General features: G+C 40.9%; 1 protein-coding gene across 1 annotated transcript; it reads right to left on the minus strand.

Annotated features, from left to right (window-relative positions):
• Nucleotides 1-4,403: 4,403 nt before the first annotated feature.
• ctnnbip1 (catenin, beta interacting protein 1) lies at nucleotides 4,404-23,051 on the minus strand. The gene is made up of 4 exons (XM_054609523.1): nucleotides 22,882-23,051; nucleotides 14,447-14,561; nucleotides 12,849-12,939; nucleotides 4,404-4,493 (listed from the first exon to the last, which is right to left on the minus strand). Exons 2-4 carry the CDS (start codon nucleotides 14,540-14,542, stop codon nucleotides 4,435-4,437), a joined length of 246 nt encoding a protein of 81 aa, XP_054465498.1. The 5' UTR covers nucleotides 14,543-14,561; nucleotides 22,882-23,051; the 3' UTR covers nucleotides 4,404-4,434.
• Nucleotides 23,052-23,830: the final 779 nt, after the last annotated feature.

Genomic DNA, 23,830 nt, shown 5'->3' on the forward strand with positions numbered 1-23,830 from the left:
CAAAGACACTGTTCTCTTTACAGAACATGTAAAACTTGACTTCTCAAACACTAGCTAAAAGTGATCATTCGTCTCCCTGTTAGTCTAAAACTGCTGTTGTCAGTCAGTGTGAACATTCGGCACCGGGCAACTACAGTATGCTATGCTGTCCACACACACACACACACACACACACACACACACACACACACACACACACACACACACACACACACACACACACACACACACACACACACACACACACACACACACACACACACACACACACACCCTGTTGCGTAACGTGATGTGATAGTGGTGGTGGCAGTTATCAGCTGGCTCGTGCTGTGTGCCGAGCTCAGGGTCTGATCTGTCTGACATCGGATAAACACGACGTCAGGGCTCACGTGTGCAGTGAGAGAGGGAGCTTATGTGCACGTCATCATACCAGGATCCAACACTAAGGCTTAGCGTTTGAATGCTGAGCAGCAACTTGTTCTTGTGAGAAAGTTTTACTGTTGAGAAATGACAGCTACAGTGTAAAGTGGTGCATGAATATTAAAAAATGTGCCAACAGCTGGCGTGTTATTCCCAAAGCTAGCTCCCTCTAAACCGCAGGATTTTTATGCATCTGTGAAATAAAAACGTATGAACGGTGAACAGATGTTCATCATTAGTGCAGGAGGAACATGGAGCCGCATGTCCCAACTTGATGACCAGACAGAGATATAAACATCTGCCGGAACACCTGTATAAGGCTGTGGGTAGTTACTGTCAGTTAACAAGGTAAACGTCAGTGTTTTTATGTGATGAGCAGATTTACAGTAGAGTCCTTTAACATACAGGGTCACTGCTGGTACAGTGAGCTTTTTGTCCAATGATGTTTGTCTCTGAATGAAGTAATGTGCATGAGAACTAACATTTAAATGATAATTACATGATAAAAAAAGGTTAAAACCTTTTTTAAAACAAATTCACAATCCTTACTTAACAAGGCCCCCTCAAGGGCCTCTTTCTCAATTGTTCTGGAGCTTTTGACCAGGTCACACTGTCTTCATCTCAGCAAACGAGTTTGACATTGAACTGTAAAGGTTCACACTTTCTGTAATTCTACAAACTTTTTGGTCTTCTACAGAAATTCTCAGAATTTATAACAGTTGCGGAAGACTGTTATACATTTGTAAGCTCGGAAAAAACAAGTAAGTAAGTGTACCTTGAATTGCAGAATAAGGGAAAGTTTAAACTTTTAAAGTTTTACTGAGAAGAGAGATTTGTTCGAAGGCCACAGCACAAGGAAGTAGGTGGACCTTGAGTAGAGATTGTTGTCATCTGGGCTTCGAAGGTCTTGAGATTTCAGACTTTATCAAATTTGCAGACTTGTCGTACAAACTGAATTATTCACTTATCAGACTGAACAAAAGGATAATATTCTTATGCACATACAGACAGTAACAGGAACAAAGAAGCCATGACTTTACCCTTATTATGACTATGACGGATACTTTATCTGAAGCATTATCTGAAGACAAGCAGTCATTCTGGACTGAAGAATCAGTATCTCGTTTCTTGCATGTTTGACAAAGTTTAATTGAATTAAGGAGAAAAGAAGGGAAATTAACCTTTCACTGTTTAAAATATCTTTAATGGTTCAGTTGGTATAGGATTTGGAAGCATTAAGTCAAGACATGGTCAGCAGCCATACAAAACGAAAACCAACTAATCAATGTCGACTGAGAGGAAAATAAAATACAAAAGCAACGCAAAAAAAGAACAATTAGGCAACGTCAGGTCATCACAGTAAAAAGATACATCGATCCTAGTCAAACTCATCAGCATGCTGAAAATCAAAACCGGTAGCAAGTTCAATGATGATCACACGCGCACACACACACACACACACACACATACGCTCAAACACACAGACACTCACCCACAACTTTAACGGAGGCTGTAGAACAACCCTGATAGATCAAATGTACAGTAAGACGCCTTTTAGAGAGAGAGAGAGAAAAAAAACAATGCATAGACAAATAAAGAATGTTTTAAAAACAAGAGTAAACATAAAAAGACAAATGTCTTTGTCATAGGCGGACAGCGTGATAGATCTGTTGGCTGATTACATCGCAATGATTGCTGAGGACATTCAAATAGAAGTTATTGCCAACAACAAAAAATGGATAACATTTTACCCATACAAAAATGATTTTTTTTTTCTTCTGAAACATTTTAAAAGAGCTAGTAGCTTCCACAAATGTCAAGAATGTACAAACAATTGTCAATGTGCCGAGGACTCAAAGATCCTCAGGGCCACATGAATGAACATTATAAACCACGAGGCAGACATGCTTGGCTTCAAAACATTACGTTACAATTATTTTTAAGTTATACAAGTTGACAAACTGTACTTAAACACATTAAATATTGATCATGTCACTAGAAAAACATGTGTGTTGTTAGGAAATTTTCCAGTTGAGTCAATTAACACAGAGAAGACTTTTTTTTTTTTTTAAATCACTGAAGAAATAAAAAAACATGGCTACAAAGTTGTTGTTTTTTTTATCCACTGAACCAAACATAAAATCTCTGCCCTAAATATCAAAATGTATTTTTTGCAAATATCCCATTGATAATAGTGCAAGAGATACAGTACAGTCAGAAATAGCACACAGCTCTAATGTTTGGCTTCACGTGTTTTGTTACAGGCAGTTCAAAATGTAGAGTTTGTGAGTTTAGTGTGAACAAAGAGCCACTGCTGATGACATTAAACTATCTACTGGTTCTCCATCTTTAATGATGTGTTCGAGGAAGTCAATTCAGTAAACAATAAATTACAACTACAGCGTTTCGTCTCTTATCAATCTTCTTAAATCATTATGTTAATGTTATCTTACAGATTAAAAAAAACAAACAAAAAAGATTGGCACAAACAATTTCCCCAAAACTATCTGTACAATAAAAAAAGGTTTTACATGTCACAATAACCCGAAACCAGTGTTTGTTTGGGGAGAATGTGTACACCTGTGTTTCATGTGATTATGTCTGCTAGTGTCTTTAATTTTTGCACCTTCCTCAAGAGAAAAAGCATTGCTGCACTCTCACAGCCTATGGTTGAAAATAAAGCAGCAGAAGAACAACAGGGGCCTCATTTATTAAACTGTGCGAAGATTTGTGGAGAAGAAAATGCCAAGCGCTCGAAAGTACCCTTCCCTTAACGTAGTTTTCCATTTCTATCATGTCACTAGCCTCGTCATCCTGCTCTGTAAAACCCTTTAATTAAACATGATTGATTAATGACAGGCCTGTTGTGAGTATTAATGACATATCTATCAGGATATCATTCTAGTATTTGTACGTGAACAAAAGGTCAGACTGCAAATAGAAAAAGAAAAATCAGGTCTTTAGTCAGTCAGACTTCACTGTTTTGTGTTTTTTTGTTAGTATTTCTAGTTTGACCATGATGCCTAATCAGAAAGGCAATTCCCTCTAAATGAGAACATCAAGTTTGATACCTAGAAATCATGTTGAGGTCAGAGGAGCTGCAGTCGATGAGTGTGTCTGGGTTCTACAAATGACTTTCTGCCGCAAGATGGTGATAATTAAAGAGGCCGGATTTTGATATAAAGTGAAATTAATTGTCTGAGAAGAGTTATGAATACATTAGATTTTATTTGTCTACTTGGCCTTCAGCATGCAGGTTCAAGTAGACGTGTTGAAGCTCTACACAAACATCCCAACATCTGCGTGGGAGATGGCGAACCCATCTTTAACGCCTCTATTTATACACATTTGATGTATATGAATGAGGCCCCTTGTGTGACAGAATACAAAAGCCTTAATAACACAACAGCTAAATCCAAAACAATGTCAGCCCCCTTAGGGTAAGCAGAAATAATTAAAAATCTCTCCCCTAACACGATCAACCATCACACTCGCTGCTTGACCACAACTATATTTCTCTTTGCTTCAATCAGCTGCTGACTGCTCACTTCCCCCAGTGACCACAGCAGATATAACATGTAACACTGCCTAAAGTCTCAACACAGATGAAATAATACAAAATAAACCAACCCACCCACAAAAAGAAAAGAAAAAACTACATTTGATATTCATCCACACAATCTGTGAGTGTTTTCACTGACTGCCTTGTTGCTGAGGCTTCAAACCAACAGCGAAGCACTTGAGTGCATCTCAGGTAATGGTGCGCCAGCTTGTATGAGGAGGAGTCGGGGATGGAAGAGGCTGTGGGGGCGGGGAGGGGGGAGAGCGAGGCAGCCACCTCCTGGTGTCTCTTCCCCTCCTCTTCTGTCCCCCCCGGGGTGACACTCCTCTCCTGAGCTCATCGGTGTCGTGTTTGTGGAGTTGCTGTGGATCACGTGCGGGGAGGGAATGGGGGGATGGTGGGATGGTGGGGGGGGGGGGGGATGCAGCTGGGTAGAAAGGGGGAGCCCAGGGTCACTGTCGCCGGTCCTCCGCCTCTGACCGCGAGAACGCCATCACCACGTCCTCTGCACCTGAGAACCAAGAGGAGATTGACAGGTTAGTCCTCCAAACAGGTGTCTAGTTGTATTTAAATGACACAGACAGATGTTAACCAGCACAGCCGTCTGAAACAGAAAACAATGCCCCAAAAACATCACCAATAGGCATCCTTGGAGATGAATGACAATCTAATTCACTCTGTTGTCCTAATTACGGCTTTTTAGAAAATTAAGTGCTAATGTCTTTTTTATAATAGGGGCCAAAATCTGATACATAATATAAACCAAACATCCTGAAATGCCGAATGTGTGAGTTCTTATCAACTGAAGTTGATAAGAAATTTTTCCAATTTCAATGTGTCAAAGAGGATAATATCAATACATTATGTTACTTTTATACAAGTTGATTCACTAATCGTGTCTGGGGAGTGTTGTAGTTGAGATTATGACAATTTAGGGGTTAACGTCTAGCACAGAAAAATGATATTTACTTCCATGACTAACAGGAAATGTCTCATCTCTTTGCTTTGCATCGATACTAGGCGTGACATGTAATAGGGAATTTCTGTCCAAGTGAACCTAACACTTAGATTGACATAATCACACAGGAGATCTGCATTCAGATGTATCCATAAGGGGCAAAAATGTGTTGCAATAATGAACCCGGGATCAGATTTTGCTTTTCTGCTTTCGTTTTTTTCACAAAACACACATGGTGTATGGTTTAGGGGAGGGCATTACCTTTGGTGTTTACCGGGTTATTCGTACTACACAGCCTTTTATGTCTCCATGTTGTTTGAATCCCAGTAAGTCTTCAACATGTTATGAACTATTCACTTGTGATCAAATCATCCAAAACAGATCTCATTGCAAAGTGTGAAGTGGCTGAGCGTTTTCTACAGGTCATTGGATCCTGACATAGCCTGTAGATCCTGTCAGTTGTGACCAAAAGCCAAGAAAGAATACAACATTGTCAAAAATCCCTTTTGGTGCCATCAGGTCATTTCATCTATTCCCACGGTCACCTGTTGTTTAAAAAGCCACTGCCTGCCATCACATCGCCCTGACAGCAGCATCCTGCTCTGACCTGATAACACCCAGATCTGAGGCTTCACTGCCATTCAATCTCCGCTGTCGTTGCAGCTCAAGGCTGTGACGCACAAGATTGTCTGTGAGTAAACAATACTAGATTCCAGCCGATGATATTAACCTCACTACGCTGTGGAAAAAGGAATCAATGAGCTTACAGGAAAGACACTGAAATTATCTACAGCACACAGGGTTGGATTTGTTCTTTCTCCTTTTGTGCCTCTTTCACTTTCACCGAGTTAATGAAGACAAACCGATAATTACAGTCTCGTATAGGTGGAGTCTACTAATGGGTCCTCCCAGCTGCACAATAAGACTTTGTCAGCCGGCTTTTGTTTAACAAGGAATCACTCATTATTCTGTTGCCAACTGCGATTCATCAAGTCATTTGGGTCCGTCGACACCTGCTGAGAAAGTTTTTCTCCGATAAATTAATGTACATTTTACAATTCTGTTGCGTAAAATAAACGCAATTCTCTTCCAACGCCTCATTTATCCAACTGTTATATAGGCCTCGTGTTTTTTTCAAGGACTCGACAGAAGTTTCAATTTGAGCAATGCCGTCTGTAGACTCAGAGAGAGAGAGAGAGAGAGAGAGAGAGAGAGAGAGAGAGAGAGAGAGAGAGAGAGAGAGAAGAGAGAGAGAGAGAGATTAGTAGAGAGAGTATTAAGTCCTTCTTGCACTGTCATGCTTGGCAGCCTGGTGAACTGCATTTGCTTCTTGGTAATGGAAGGAAATTGATTGAGACCACAAAGTACATACAGCAGCATCTCGCTGAGGGGCAACTGACAACTTGGAGCCATAGCCTACAGAAAGCACGATTCATGCATTGAAACAAAAACACTTGACAAGCTACGATCACATAAATGTCATCGACACTTAGTTCCACACCTTTGCAGACAGTTAAGGATCTCAAACAGCACCTCGCCCATGTCTGCTATAAAAAAAACAAATCCTCCACACTACAGCCCTCGAGTGCTTGTGAGATTTAATTATTGTGGAGATATGAAAGTAGGCCAGGGACTGTGAGCTTCAACATCTATTTGGCACAAAGGGCGGACCCTCCTCATCAGACAGCACAGACCCTCCAAACACAGAATTTTGTGCTTCATTTGGCTATCTCTACTGGGAAGATGATTACCATGTTTCTTTTGGGGGAGGGGGGCTTGTTTATATGAACTCCTCAAGTTCCTCTTGAAAGCTCATTGGCCAGCCGAATGAGGTTATGGCAGAAAAAGGAAGCCAAAAGCAGCAGCAAGAGAAGAAACTAGAGACGTAAAACTGGTTTTAAAAAATTGGCACAACCATGTTGTTCGACTTCAGTTAATGGCATGAATCTCATCCGCTTTGAGACAGCACGTAGCGATAATCATGCCTGAACAAGAGACAATTATGTAATGACACACAATAGGAAACTCGACCTGAGCTACACTGCTGAACAGCACTTCAGTTCAAGATGATGTTTTTGTGGCAGGGACTTGCAATAACACTCATTTATCACAATAAATGGCAGTCTAAATCATTTTGTGGTAGTGTTAATAAGTTAACCCCTTGTGTAACAGGCAGTTCAGATGAAGAACATGTCAGACAGTGTGCAACTGGAGCCGAACGACCAGCAGAAATGCTCTCAAAATATATCCACAGAGCCAAGTGGATGGCTGGGCTATATATGCTTTACTCTGACGGAGAGTCATGTGCGGATCTCGCCCTCACACACACACACACACACACACACACACACACACACACACACACGCACGCACACGCTTTAGCCAACACGATGGAGACATCAGGTCCCTCAAAGCTGTTGCCTAGCGACAGATAAAAAGCAGGCTGCATCAGAAGACGGCAGGCTGCTGCTGCCTATGAGCAAACAGCTCGTTCGTTAGCATGCGGCTCTGTGTCGGTCCGTTCTCCGGCCCCTCCCTCCACTGTGCACTGATCCCCTACTCATCCAGCCTGGTGGGGGTGAACAGAGCGGCTCCGGACGGTGGATTACATAAATAACAGCAACAACAGGCATATCATCCGATTTGTCCTCAATAAATACTCAGAGGGAAAAAAGCCTCGGAAAATGGACTTTCCAGGGAAATACCATAGAGGTTAAAGTAGAACTATTTTCTTTATATAGTCAAAGAGTGTTTTTGTTTTTAAATATAATAAATACGATAGAGCGAAAATGTGTCTCAGATTCACATATGCACCATCACAATGCTGGTGCTAGTTACTGAACATTTAAGCAACTGTTAAGTCATTTAACACGCAAAAATGTCTGTCTATCTGTTGATTAGGGGGAAAAAAAACACCAAGCAATTTTAAACACCTTGGGAGATTTTCTGGGAGGCGCTTTGAATTTATTCTGACAGGAAATAGACACACAGTGAATCAATTAACTGAAAAAATAAAGAGATTAATGAATAAATAATCATTAGTTGCATCCCTAGCCTCGTCTGAATGCAGCCAGAACCAGGACGCCATCTATTCACCAAAACTAATTCACAAGCAAACAAAGTCTTTCTTTACACTTCTGTAAATCAATATGTGGTTGAGAAAAGGTAGCTTGAAATTAACTAAAAACACACAAAGTTCCAATGAAACCTCTATGGATAATATAGCTGTGAAATTAAACCCAAAGGGAGTTTGTTTGAAGTTAAAAGCACCATGCTGAGTCACTCAAGTCCCTCCTGTCTGAATAAGCAGAGAAGCATGATGACTCCAGTGTTGCAGTGATCAAGCAAAGAGTTATTAGTCTGAACAGCATCATTTAATGTCCTGATCTGTGCAGGGTCAGCTGAGAGGATAAAGACACGCGATCCCTCCATTGAAAAACTTTCTTTTCGACTCGGCATGAATTTCATTTTATTCTATTTTTCCATTACTTTTTGCCACTAATGTAATGATTCTGGGTTCAAGTATTATCTTAATAAAATACAATTTATAGAAGTGTCCAAAAAAGATGGGAATGTCATCAATTCAATTCTGTTATTTGAACAGAATGGATACATCTAATAAAATCTCATTAAGTACATAACATATGCAAATTATTGTTTACACTGAATGCCAGATTTGCCAGTCAACAGTTTTTTTTACCTTCACACAGTGATATTTCAGAGACTGAACTAGCTTTGAAATTAATTTCAAGGTATAGATGTGAGAGCGTATTTAAGGAGAAAAGTCTCTGTGTGTCGGTAGATGAGTCACTTCATAAATCGGAGTCGTTGGCTCTGATTCATGCTGCAGCGACAAACAAGATAAAGTTAGAATCGATACCACTCTGTCCCGGCCTGGGTCGCCAAACAAAGGCGGGTCACATGGCTTTTGCTTAAAAAGGTGGGCTTGAAGATTTGACTATACAGGACTGTAACACAGAAAAAAAAATAAAAAATAAGATTGTGCATTGATAGGCTGCACAACAAGAGAAGGTACGAGACAGACTGTGAGAGATTGTAATATCACACTATGAATGTGTAATTAGCAGCCCAGCTTGCCTTCAGGCCCCCTAATGACACCTTATCCAATCTACGGATGCAGCACGTTGCAGTAGCAACACCAAAGCCCCCAGGAAACCTTAGCCTTCCTGGGACAACCAAGGTTGCTATGACAACCCCATCCTCGTCTATCCTCTTTTGTCAAGGCCTTCAGACATCCTTCAGGGGAGGAGTAAACTTTCTTTGTCAAATTAGACAAGATAACAAGTCCTGAGATTGCTGGCTTTATGTGGGTCTCTGACAAAGTCTATTGATTAATGTGACATGTCGTCAGTCATAAGTAGCCTTGAATAAGAGTTAATCAGGAATAACAGCAGCCTGGTTGTAAAGAAAAACACTTCTGTTCTCCCCATATTGTGCTCTAAAAACTCTGCACCACAGACAGTATTCAGTATTACTCCAAAAAGGAGTAATTTACACTAAAACAGGCCCCACTTAATGAGCTCACTCTTAATTTACAATCACAATAACAGAGTTCAAACATAACATGCTGGTCGTCCGCCGCCCTCCGTTCCTCAGCTACATCAAGGTATTTCAGCCAAAAAAGCTAAATGAGAAAGACGCTCCAGAGCCTTTTGGCCTGATTAAAATTGCAAAACAAGATTATGTATTTGCATGTATGGTAATCAGCCAATTAAAACATACGAAATGCAAATTATGTGACCCATAGACATAAAAGAAATATGAGCGGCAAGCCCCCAGTTTATTTTTTCTCTTTTTTCTTAAATGAAGAACCCAGAATTAGAAATTGACAGTTGCACAGACCTTGAGGCAATGATTCAGTGATTTAGCAACATTTCAATCAGTCCAGTCACATGTGATGGACGGATTAGACAGCAACACCTGCAAATTTGGTTTTCTTATCAGAATATGCTAAAGCTGACAACAGGAATGATGTTATCCATTTGTCACATTAGTTTTGAGTCTGCTCTCACACGTACACTTCTATCTAACATTTCCTGAATAGAGCCCGGCCTTGACTTAGAGGAATCGATATCTGAGTGCGTCTCAACAAGGGGATAGTGCCCTCAGCGCCCTCTAAGCATGCCGCCACTCGATCAATGAGGCTGCGTCTGACACGTGACACTATGCCTCTACACTGAGATCCCTTGAGGACGCTGGTAACGGAGCATCCTGCATCAGCATGTCCAAACCGTCCTCAGTTTCACACCGCTGGATATTGTGGCTGAAAAATCTATAATAGTAATATCCTAAATGCTTTTCTAATCCAACAACATTGAAACAACTAATATTGTATAAAGAGTAGCCTATAAAATATTCCATAAACCTTTAAAGTAGCAGACTAAATTATTATTTCACAACCTGAAAGGGGTGAGTCATCCACTCTAAATTATTACACTTCACAAACAGCAAGCTGAACAGCAATGACAGGAAACAGTGTGCTTTATAACCGAACCAATAGTAAGCTATTTCCATCAAAGCCTGAGCAGGAGGGGCATTTAGCTTTTGAAAACAGCCTCGTCAAATGGCATCAAAAAGCAGTCTGGACGTTATGTCCACAGTTCAAAATAGACTTTTTTCAAAAGACATTTCAACTCAGAACAAAATTGATGACGTTATGCTTTGAAATTGTCTTCCTAAGATGGAAAAATATTTCCCAAGCTAACCTGTTCAGAAAAAATTTGAATGAATTGAAGCTACTCTACAAGGCCCGTATTCAGTCTGAAGGTGGAACTGCTGCCAGCAGACACGTCAACGACGATCAGACCAAGACAAACAACCTTTAGCTGGAAATCTGCTGGGTAGTCACAGACGGTCTGCTTTAGCTGCTGCACTGCGTGATGGTCATCTGGGACAGACAGTACTACTACTGCATACAGAATGGTGATGGAAAAGCAGAGTGAACCACAGAGAGTACAACCTCATTTACCTCCACACCCGTGTCCAGTATAATTAACACATTGAAATTAAATCAATGTCAATGTCTTTTCCCCAAAATGAATGAATATAATTTGCACAATTACCTATATTTTGAATAGAATCAAATAAAATCTCACTCTGTAATAATTCACACAGTAATTTTTTGGTTTGCAAGCTGTGCTTCTGTAAAATGACATATAAAAGAGGCACAATGACTGTGCAAGTTGCTAGGCAATAAAATGCTTCCTTTCATCTATTGTCCCCTTATTACCAGATAATGAGATCAAATAGTGGACTTTCCTCTTCACGCTACCTCAAAAGGATCCTGAATGTGCTGATACCTACAAACTGCTGTCCTTCAGCGCTGAATATTTAAAAGTGATTAACTCTCAGCAATCTTCGTGCCTAATCACAGAACTTTGGATAAGATCCACACCACAAATAATTTATTGGCACACTGAGAAGGGTGGCAGACTGCCAAATAACACTAAATGTGTCTATTTTGGTGATGTATAGGGCATAGTCGGAGCACCTTTCACCAGTCGTATTCGTCCATAATAAATGAGGCTCTTCCTAGCAGTATTGATGGCACAGAGACATGGAGTCCTGTATCTATTAAAGGGCATGAAGACCGAGGCAGAGGGTACGTAGCACCAACTGACAGCTAGTTTGAGGTTGTTTCAACAGACCAAAAACATCCTTCAAAAAAGAATAACTTAATATCTGTGCTGGTCTCACTTGTGACGTTGCACATTTCCAAGGCTTGACACCATCCTTCCCATCTGATGCCATAATATTCTGCTGCTTGATGAAGAAACACACTGTAATGATGCAATCCACACTGCATGCCCACGACGCAGTTATGCACATTCAAATTCTAAAGATGCATCACATTTGCCTGAATTTAATAAAATGTGACTACACAATTTTGTCACACTGTAGGTTAAAACAAATGTAATAAAAAACAAAACAAGAGAAGGACTAAAAGACAAAGTCACTGCGCCTTTTACTTTCCTCCCTAATACCCTGTAAAATCACATATTTATCAATTCAAACAACGCTGATGACTTCATTGCAGAGAAAGGACAAGGAGACATAACTCTTCATTATAGGCAAATTGTCTCAAGCAATATTCCTAACTTAAAGCTCCCCTGAGAGACTAATATCAGAAGAGACAAAGCAAGGCCTGGGCCCCCGCAGGTTTAACACAGGAGGACAGCAGGGCTCCTATCTCACAGCTGTGTTGGGACTGAGCCTGGAAAGCAGCTGATAAGTCTACTTACAGAATATATAAAAATAATATGAAACAATTTGCTGCTGCTTTTCCAGGTAACCGCAGCCTCTCTCTCTCCACACACATGCCATTCTATTTCATCTAGCACCCTCTTGTGGTTTGAAAAAAGTAAAATCTGTGGAGATTAAGAAAGCTCAACAGCACCCCCTGATGCCCTGAAAAAGCATGACCATCATATGTAAGGTCAATCGTACAAGTCTTACAACCACCATAACGAACAGCGATTTGCTTTATCATATAAACACATCGATATCTGAACTCTGTCCCTGCCATTTGTGAGAGGCAGCGGTGAAAACAGCGCTGCACCCATGCAGAGGGTGAGTCACTCGGTTCCAGTCAGCCACGCTGTTTGCTGTGTGAGTAATCTCACAGTGCTGGATTGGTCGCTGACTCAGCGTCAGTGCACAGTCAGGAAACCCGTTGGCCTGCTGGAGTTAAAGGACTCAAGAGGAGCGATGTGTGTGGAGGGATTTTCCCGTGTTTTTCTGTGTGGGCCGAGTAGCACTTCTGTGCCATGGGAAGGTGGTGTTTGAGAGCCGATGTAAATGTGTCTCGTAAACGCCTTCTTCACTTACACCTTCAACAGCACTTTAGATGTGTGCGAGTCTGTGTGTCGGCGTGTGTCACAGCCTTACCCTGGTCTATGTTGTGCTGTGGTAGCTGGCTCATCTGACTGTGGACCACACCTGCGTAATTCCGGAGAAAAGCCTCTTCACTGGGCGTGAGCTGAAGAGGAGGGAACAAAGTGACATTTCAAGTTTTTAAACAAGAACAATCTACATTTTTATCTCGAGGGAGAACACATGTAAGCTCTTCTCATAATAATATCAATCAAAATGATTCTCCCATAGGTAGGCGCATATTAGTTTTGAGTTAGTTATTAAAAAAGAAATAATTTATGTATTTTTTTTACTTACACTCCATTTGTGTTTTGGTAAACATCTCTGTCTAAGGTCATAATAATATTTGACCCTTCCTCTCATTTAGTAAGTGAAAGAGATGTTTTTTTGATCAGAGAAAACATGGTTCTGCTGCAGTGCTAACAATCACAAAGTCAGTCTTTCAGTCACTGAAAGTAGAGCATCTTATAATGTTGTCTCCTGGTAACAAGTGTTTCAACGCTGTGGTTTTAGCTTCTGGAAACACTTATTTGTTGCCTGGAAACCAACACCTACTAAAATGACCTGATAGCAACAAACCTATGAAAATACTTCTGTAAGAAATTGATTTATATTTGAACTAGACAGACAATAGTGACTAGGTTATTACGCCAGCTCTGAGCTGTATCAGAAGTTATCTTAATGAAGAGAATGTTTGACAATAATCACATAACACTTGTGCAACAGTATCCAAATAACTGCACACTCTTGATCTGATGTCCTCACAGACTGAGCATTTACAGCATCAAAGTAAGAAATATGAACAGCTGATCAGGCAGGTATGGCAACGATGCCTCGTTTTAGGGTTCTCATTTTTCTTACTGACGATGTCTGCATGCTGGAACCAGATTGTGGACTGAGTCCTTCTGCTGTTCAAAAAGACCAACAGAGTGATGTGAGAGTAGTAGAGGGGAGTTGTCTCTGTGACGTTTTGGTTTCTTTTCCACACTATTTTAAAGACACTATGAATTCTTTCATTTTTAAATCTGCTTATCTTTAAAAAGCTTAAGGTTTCTCTGCTTCTTTCATCTTCAGAGGCTCCGAATTAGTTAATCTCTGCGCAATTCCTCCACAACGTCATTCTGTACCTGGATTATTCTCACTATCTGAGCTGAACAGATAACAAATATCTAGAGCTGCTATTTGTTTTTGTTTTCTCCAGAAATGACAAAAACTTTGGTTTCCATGCTGCTATACAGTGACCAACAGGGGACTTGGATTGATTGAGAAGGCCACCAATACAATTAAGAATACAGTCAATGTCAATTTCATTTTAATTATAGGCCTCAGTCTGCCCACTGTACTCACCTCTGCAACAGAATAGACATGTGCCACACTACTCTACACTAAAGCATAGTCAACTCGAATGGAGCCGATCTTTGTGGGTTTCTTTTCATAGCATGTATATAAGCTTATTCTATTCTCCTCTACATCCGACCAATGATACAGACATTTTGACATAATGATATAATGGTAATAATGTTTTTTGTTCTTGATGGTGTGCAAGAGCTGTTGAAAAAGCACCGCTTAAACTTTATTTTTGCTGCTACATGAATCTAGACACTGGCACTTACATTTGATCCCATTTTCTTTAGCATGAGCAGGACCCGCACTTTCTGTTGGACGTACATGTCTTCAGGAGACTTCCCCGGGGCCTCCTCGCGGTTCATCCCCCCTGCTCCTGTGGCTCTGGAGACACAAACAAATCAACGTTACACAAGAACAGCAAAAAATCCCAGCTAAAAGGTTATTAGAAGTTAAAAAATATTTAAAGACTGGGGTTCTTTCGGCCACACTATCTGACAGGACATAAACCGACAGACGGATTCTCTGATTGAGAACAATCATCCCCACAGGCTTGGAAAGCGATAGCTAAATAGTGACTGTTTCTGTTCTTTGTATGTGTGTGAATGTGGTTTTTATAAAGGCGGCAATTTCAGGTTCTAAACGGTGAAGCAAATGCAATATACCTTAAACTTGCATTCTTTATACTGGCCAGCAGGGGGCGACTCCTCTGGTTGCAAAAAGTCTGATTATATAGAAGTCTATAAGATAATTACCTGACTTCTCACTGGATTCATTACCTCAGTAAACATTGTAAACATGAACATGTTTCCTGTCACTTGTGGTTGCAAAGAGCCAAGATGGCGGCAGCCAAAATGCCAAACTCGAGGCTTCATAATGGCTGCCCAGAAACCAATTGGTGATGTCACTGTGACTACGTCCACTTCTTATACGGTCTATGATTCTGACTGCATTTCAATTATCGGGTGTTTTTCTAAACTGACTTTTCCGACGTACAGCACTACTACTTTTAGAGTCAATGATACAGACTGTTGTTATATTACATAAATATATATAAAATGCTTATCACACAGTCTAAAAACAGTGATGATATTATAAGTCAGAAGCCGTGTCTTAGCGCAGTCACAGTGCAGATTTGACACTTCACAGCGGGAATGGCTGTCATTAATATTGCATGGCAGTTTTTCACACAGATCTCGCCCCTGCCTGCTCCTTCCATCTCATATTCTCCATCTAACTAATGACCTATTTTCTCTGTCTGTCTGCAGAGATGCAAAATATAGGCAGTGGGGAAATAAAAAAGGGGGGGGGAGAAGAAGGCGATAAAAGGAGCTGCCAAAGTTAACGCGGATGACAGAAAAGGGATAGGTTCCGCTGTGATAGCACACACACATCAAGGTCAGCTGTTGTCGCATTAGATCTCCGTTGCAGCACACCAACAAGGTGAGGCATTCAGCGTGGCTTGACATTCAGCCTAAATGTATTAATTGAAATAGCTAAAGGAAGAAATTACTCATAGAGAAGAAAAATATCTTTTAAAAAGATAAATCTGGTCTAGAAAAACAAGATTTCATGCAGAGAATATCAGTATGCAAGTCAGGATTTGTTCTCGACTAAGAATCTTTCATAAAAAGCCAGAGGGAGCCGCACAGACTATGATAGTTCTGGCAATTTATTTTGGCCTCTTATCTATACAAAGGACCACTAATGCATGTTGACAGGCCGTTTGATGTGGGGTTATATTTAATTGAGGAGCTGGCTCGTCGTCCCCACTTCCCTGAGCCCGGAGTGGGGAGACAGATGAATGGTGCACCGTTGGCCATTGGCTGGCGTCAGGGTGCCACTGTGACCGTGTGGATTCATCCAGATCAGAGCAGCTGGAGCCCAATCTTCTGCCTATAGTCCTATAATTATGGCGACCTTTGGTGGCTGTTTAATGCAACTAAATAACACTTGACTTCGTCCTCACGTCTGTTTTTAGTGGCCACGGGACGCTGAATGAGGGAAAGATGAGTACATTAGTTATTCTCTTGCACCTCAGCGTCAGGCAGAGTTTAGTCGGAGAGCTGCTGAAGTCTCAAAGCAACATGAAAAGATCTTGCTGGTGTCGGTTGCTCAGTACACCTATTGGGAGGATATTGGGAGAGAGGGTGAAGGGGGTGGCAGTGTCTTCATATCAGCAGCAGTTTGATCAAGTTTCAAAGCTCCTTTTCAGCAGACAAATGGAAGAGCTAAGACTCAAGGCGGGGAGACCTACCAGTGTGACGGCACACAGAATGAAGCATGACATAAACTCAGGAGCACCAGTCGGCTTGAATCAGAAGCTCACTGGGAATAAAACAGTCACTGCGTGTGACTGGATAGAGAGGAGAGAGTGACTGAAGGGAACAGCATTACTCTAACTGTCAAAAGGTGTCATCTTGTCTTGAGATTGTTTTTAAAAGACAAGGATGATGTACCAAACATCCATTAATATTCAGGCCTATTTTGACAATTTAACCATTTTCCCGTCCGCTGCTGCACAAAAGACTGATTTTTATTCGGCATTCATCATCTGTATAAATAGGCCTACTGCTTTCATGACTGAGGCATTTCTGATCCTCTGATGTTTTGCGTTTGAAGTTTGAAAACTGGCCATATTTAGTACCATCTCTGCCCAGGCTGCTGTGTTTGAGGGTTGCAATTTGTATTTACACCAGCCTGAAAAAAACTAATTGTATCTTATCCCACTTTCACAGCAATATATATGCTATAAGGAGAACAAACGTAGCATGCAAAATCCCATAGGGAGAATCTCTCTAAGAGAGGGCGAACATCATGGAAATGGAAATGAGGTTGATCAGCGAACTTCCATTGTTGGACATGTTTGAGATTCAGTTTAAAAAAGAGGAAAGGGAAAGCAGTCATTCTTTAGTGGATTTCACCTTTTCTTTCTCAGGCTGTAAGGAGCGGAAAACACTCATTTGTAGATGACTATTTTGGGCAGCAAAGTAGCTACAGAACTGGAATCAGTACAGTTCTGGTACTCAGTGGACTGGACGACAACATGTATACAACAGTGATTAACATTGTGCATAATTACGTAACGGGTAGTTTCAACCGTGCAATCCTGTTGAACAAACTAGCTTTCCAACCATGTTTATAATTCCAACAATGCGGCAGATGGTACTCGGTGGCCTGGCATACAATGCCTCACTGCCACAGACGTAGCCTCTAAATAATGGCTCCTTGGGTATCACTGCTGGATTACAGCATTTTAAAAAACACACTGGGTCAAGATAAAGTCCAGTTCAACACGATTTTAAAGCCAAAAATCCCATGCTGTATGTTGTCATAGTGTCATGTGTATTATGAGCGGGTTGTATATTGAAATAGGCTATTAACAATGACAATTCTGCAACTAACTATTTATATATATATATATATATATATATATAATTGATGTTGTTTCTTTATTATTTGCTTCATTGTTCTATAAGTGAATAATAAATAGCAAAGAATGACATTAAAGAGATTTCCTAGAGCTTATGGTGAGGTTAAAATTTCTTGCTATTTTTGGTACAACTAGCTCTACAAACATCCAACTTTTTATTTCACAAATTACAGAATGACCAATAAGATTGTGAGAGACTGGCATGTTGTTTCTGTAATGTTTTTGTTTTTTTCAAACTGTGTTCTGATTAAACCTCTTCTGGGAAGACAAATGATTCTATTTATAGAGGATAATGTCTGAATATGTCAAACAACAGGGTCCATTTGGACAACATGTGGCAGACAATTAGACCTCAGCTGCTTTTTGTATGAAATCTGACACATCCACTGAATAATCTAATAAAACTGCTTAAAGATATGGGGGAAAACAATCCTACAAATAGATTGGATCAGGATGCTGTGACAAAGAGGAAGATGGCAAGTGACACAACTCCGCTGAAAACCTATAAATAGTATTCTGGAAAGAAACCTTTCTATGTTTAGCATACTTGGGTCATTCTCGCATTATTCTGATGAACACGCTCTTCTGTGTAACATGTCTGAAATCATTTCAAGGACCACAATAGGGGTCCTTTGTGTGTGCCTGATGTAAGGTTCTCGAGGTGGGCTGGCTCAACACTAATCCCTCGAGGGATGCTCAGCCAGCCTCAGACATATGCGGCTAATATTCCAGACCTAATCAAAGGCTTTCCTTAACACCGATCTATGCCTAATCCCCCCCTCTCTGCCCGTATTGGGCTCTTGTCAGTGTTGTCATGTTGGGTGGAGACATTGAGCCCCTCGAGGCAGCCCGGCTACCAAAGCAGCGTTGATACTGAACTGAGAAATCTCAAAGAAAAAAGCAAAACGAGGGGCCATCAAATCTGAACATGTGGTAGTGGTGGGACACCTAATTGGTATGGAAATGAATATGTTGTTGTGTGATGCTGAGGCGTAGCTTAATCTTTGAACCCATGTTAACAGTTAATATTTTCTAGCAGTTCAGCCTTGTGTCAGTTTATGGTGTTTTAATATTTGTGTGGCATCCAAGTACATAAGTTGCACTGTAGTGTTTATAAAAACTTTAAAATGCGTATCAACATATGTAGTTTGATTAATATTCAGTTGTCTATAAAAACTCATAGTATATTTAATTATGAAAAACATTATTCATTTCTGATTTTTTTAATTATGCATCATAGATGGTCGTCTTGCAATCACTTGTGTATTGGAGAATGCCCCGTATTCCATTACCATTAACCACATGAGCAATGCATTGAAATACTATGCTATCACAAGTTACAATCTGATACCCTGTCCCCGAGCACATGGCAGGAGACTAAATATCTGATATTGCTGTAGTTGGTTAGAATATTGTTGGAATCAATCTCAAAATATTAGTACACATATTTTATAAAATACCTTGAGGATGTTAAGATTAATGTATGCAAAATCTGAAATAAATAAATAAACTGATGCTCCAGAATTTTAACATCATAAAACTTAAAACATTAAAGAGTTGTGGCTATCTTTTGGGAAACTGATGAATAAAATATAACCATCAGAATATGCCCTTTTTAAAAAAGAGCCACGGTTAAAATCAGATTGTGATTTAGAAATCACAGTTAACTTCAGCATTTACTACAAGTACTGCAACATTTCAAACGGCTACTGCACATGGCTGCAAATTACATACTTATGTACATACATACTTAGTAATGCTGCTTGAAAAATAGAGAGAAACCTATCCATTGCATGCCCACTGCATTCGAGATTTATTATGTACATTGTGTATCATTTTCCATTAGTGTCTCTGAGAAACAGGAACGTGGAGAGGACCACTTGGCCGGGCCACACAGTGGAGAGGGGATCTAATGCCAGAGATTACAGTATGCAATGTGATAGGCCCTCACATTTGCTGAGGGTCATGCAGGGCAGAGGCTGCCAAAGTGCACCGGACCATTCACACATGGCCCAGTCCACTTGTCAGGTTTGTTTTTGGGTCTAGAACATTTTTTTGCACATAATGCACAATGTCTTATTGCTTAAGAAATCAAATACCACTAGCTAACAGAAAAACAAACAAGCCTCTAAGACAAACCAAGTTAAGCTTTACACGAATTCCGCTAAAAGCCTGAACTCTGTAAGACCCTGAGAGGTCAATACTCCCCAGCCAAAACCGAGAAGGAAAGAAATAACTAAGAAGTCAATCGTGAGCTGCGCCTACATCCCAAGCAAATGTGTGAGTAACTTCAGTAAGCTGGAAGTCTAGTGTGGCTGCCAGCTGAGCTGCCAACAACCTGGCCTGGTTCTGCAGAGCAGCTGTGTCCCTGCAGGTACACACACTCACACACTCACACACACACAAACACTCATGGACACTCTCTCTCTCTCTGCTGGCTTAGCATCTCACGAAACCTCTTAAAACAACTAGCAGTCATACTGCAACTAGGACAGAACAATATTCTTATTCAGCTCCGTAGTTCAGCAAATAAACAAATTAGCTTGTTTACCTTTTGTCTTAAAGTAATTTTGTCACGACACCATATAACAGTAAAGAAGAAATTGGGGTGCAAGTATTAGTTATTTTGATTGTCAATTTATCTGTCACATATTTACGCAATCAATCAATTGTTTTCAAACAAACAGCCCAAAATCTAAAAGATACTAAATGTACATTGATGTTAAACAGATAAAGGCCGTAAATACTCCCATTTTGGATGTGGGAACCACTTAATGGCTATTTAGCTTGATAATTAAATTTCTGAAGATTGATAGGATTTTTTTCTGTCAATCAACTAAATGTTTTAGCGCAAGAAAAATGAAAACCTTACGACAATTTTAATAGTGATGTAATTCCGATCACCCAGTCTCTAACAACCCAAACCTGCAGGAGACTTAATGAAACCATTTAACCAGCTGGACACCCAGCAGATTGTCTCCCTCTGGGCCGGAGCAGCTTGGGGTGTGAAACCAGACATTAGAGACCAGAAAAGCTCTGGCTTGGACTTGCTGGAGATCTGCATGCTGTCTTTGTGTGAAGCATCTCCTCACATGTACAGTGCGCACAACAATGGCTACAGTATTTGGGGACAATGGTGATGAACTGGATTGTGAAAACATGATTGATAAGTAGGTCATGTCTTGTTGTCACCACGTGAGGCATGAACTCAAACAATCCTGCTCAACTGTACAGGCTTAGTTCATAGCTGGGTTTCTGGGTGTGCTTAACTGTCCTTTGACTATTTCTGTGCCACATTATGTAGATAACAGGCCCAATTACAGTAGGCATTTGACAAATGTATACCTTAAGCCACTAGGTAAACTTTTCCTCCACAGAAAAAATGTTTTATCCCAAATGTTTAGCTTCTACTAGGCTTCAAATAATAACTTGTATATTTGTAATGCTATAGTTCAATTAAGAACATGTAGGACATTGTTTTAGCAAAAAAATAAATTTATTTGGGCAACCTGATCTTGCAAATGTTTTTCACAATACTAAAAAAGCTATATACCATAATTAAATCCGGTCTATGATCTCAGAACATCTTAGCTCACTCCTCAGGGTCCCTCAGAGGAATTGAAACAGAAGCTGCTGCCTTAAGCTGGTCCCTTGGGGGTTGCGGCTGCAAGTGATTTCAAAAGCGCCAACGTCAAGGCAGGGAATGAAATTCTTAAAGTTATAGGATTCCTGTGATGGAACAATACAATGTACTGCAAATGTGCAGGATAATATGCACAATGGACAAGGAACTGTGAAAAGAAGAGATGGCTATGCTCTCAAGTTTGACTCTTTAATAAAGACTTGCTGAATCATCTGGAGGCCTCTGGGTGCATAAGCCACGAATGGATCCAAGCAGCTCTGGTATCATCATGTCAGGCCACAACGTGGGCCGGGTAAATGACTATGGGCTGACAAGTGTGTGTGCCAAACACAGAGCAAGAGGTTGGGAGATGAACCAGCCCTCCCTCCCCAACTCTGCTCGCGGGCAGCTGATGAGGTGCCCTCGGGACTCGAGCAGCAGCTGAAGGGCACCTGTCCTGGCCGTGAGGAGGTGAGGAACCAAAGGCCAGGGGTTCCTAATCTTCCTCCAAAATCCATCCAGCGAGGGGGAATGTGCAAACTAAGGCAGCCTTGACATACTGTGGTCCGTGACCAACTCCGCTAGCTGGCAGGAGGATTCAGAACGCTCGCCTGTGGCCAAAACCCTGAAACCCACTGACTGCAGCACTCATCAATGCCCCGCTGCCGGCAGGGTGCCAGCTCCACCACTCAAAGGGTTGTCAGCTATCTGACATGGGGGGGGGGGGGGGGAGCGGACTCTGTAAAAGGCAGCGTGGCACAATGCATCCATGGGTGATCCAAAAATAGAAAACCAATGATGATGAGTTATGTGAAAATAAAAATGTTATTTAAAATAGGGGCCACATAGTACAGTAGCTTCTGTGTCTGGGCAGCAGTGGAGGTTCCCTGTGCCTAATCATTACCTTGGCTGACTGGTGGGTGTTTGGTGAGTGGGACACATGGGTCTGCAGTTTGGATTCAACTCTACATGTAGGCGTGTTTCACGTACACGAAGTCTGCTAAATCTCTGGTGTGATCATCATAATGTTAGTAACGTCACAAGCAGACCAAACTAACCCAACCTCGCGGTAGCTGAGATTTACGAGTTTTTGATCACGTTAGTTTTCTTTAAAGTCTTCTTCTTTAACCTCTTACTGAAAAAATAATAGCAAAAAAAAAACCCAACAACATTAAAACACAAGTAAGCGTTGGTTTCCTAACAGTTGTGTGTACACATGATGCCTGTGAGCGGATCTTGTTATCATGCTGCGGGACGCGTTCACACTGTAGCAGCGCTCGTGCTAGCAGCAGCGAGCCTTCAACGCGCACTCGACATGAATCTTGATCAATAATCGCCGTGGTGAAAATACATGGACGGTACATCCACTGACTTTAAAAGCCACGTTTATTTTGCCCTGCCAATCGTTTCATTTAGTCTCCACTGAACCCTTGCTACATTTGTGCAAAGCAGCAGATGCTAACCAGTCGAGCTAGCTCGCTAGCATGCCCGAGACAAAAGCCTGAATGAAGTTCCTATGGGTGCAAACACCATCCAGGTACCGCTGCTCTGCCAGAAGTGTAGACGCCGGGAATCAAACACACGTATCGTTTCAGAAACCCCTGACAATGTGAGCCTCGTTAAGGGAAAAACGCCACACATGAGCTTACCCCTCCTGGTCCAGCTTTTCTTTCTTCTATGCTCTGTTTGAATGGTGTGTTGTTGTAGGAGGGCGTCCTGTTCCGGGGTCACATCCCTCCAGTCGGCAGAGCTTCTGCGAACTACTGACTCAACGCAGCGAGAGTCCTGCTGGGTGTTCAGTACCGCTGCCGGCCGCAGGGGGCGCCACCGGCACAGACAACACTGTACCGGATCTATGGGATCAAATACTAAAAGTACACTGTTGGCATCACAATATACTACCAATAAAAACACAATATATTACCCAAAAAAATAGCAGCTTAAGACATTCCTGTTTAGACAGGCGTTTGGGTAAAATGCATGCTCCACGTCTGTTTGTCTTTTGTTCTTTTCATTCTGTTGTGTATTTTACTGTCGATTGGGCCTTTCTTAGTACGTTTCATGTTCTAAAAACTGACCTTTTAAATGATGTATGGTGTATGGTCACTTTTATGACAATTATGTTTTCTTCTTGTCTGAAATTCTGCTCCTGTTAAGCGCTTTGTGACTTATGTCTGTGAAAAGCGCAATATAAATACATTTTACTTTACTACCAAAAGTAAAAGTACTTTTGCAGAATTACCCTTTTCAGAATAATATATTTCATATCACTGGATTATAATTAGAAATGCATTAATGTGTAAGCATCATTAATGTTGTAAAGGTGTGGCTAATTCAAACTTTCTTTGTCTGCTTTATCCACTATAATACATCATGATTTATTAGTTGAGGTATTGTATTAATAATCTGAATATGCCAAGTAACTAGTTATCAAATAAATGTAGTGAAGTAAAAGGTACAATATTGCTTCTAAAATACAATGAAGTAGTAATATAAAGTAGATTCAAATGGAAACATCCAATTAAAGTACAAGTACCGTACAGTACAGTTCTCCACCACTGCTAAACAAAAGTCTCTTGAAAACAGAAAACTTTGCTG

The sequence above is a fragment of the Anoplopoma fimbria genome, chromosome 12 (genome assembly GCF_027596085.1).
Source record: "Anoplopoma fimbria isolate UVic2021 breed Golden Eagle Sablefish chromosome 12, Afim_UVic_2022, whole genome shotgun sequence".
Lineage (NCBI taxonomy): Eukaryota > Metazoa > Chordata > Actinopteri > Perciformes > Anoplopomatidae > Anoplopoma > Anoplopoma fimbria.

Coding starts and splice junctions, on each gene's coding strand:
- ctnnbip1 (XM_054609523.1), bottom strand. CDS start 14,542: ATGAACCGCGAGGAGGCCCCGGGGAAGTCTCCTGAAGACATGTACGTC. Junction 12,940..14,446: donor TAAAGAAAATGGGATCAAAT/GTAAGTGCCAGT, acceptor CCTCCTCTTCAG/CTCACGCCCAGTGAAGAGGC. Junction 4,494..12,848: donor ACAGCACAACATAGACCAGG/GTAAGGCTGTGA, acceptor CTTGGTTCTCAG/GTGCAGAGGACGTGGTGATG.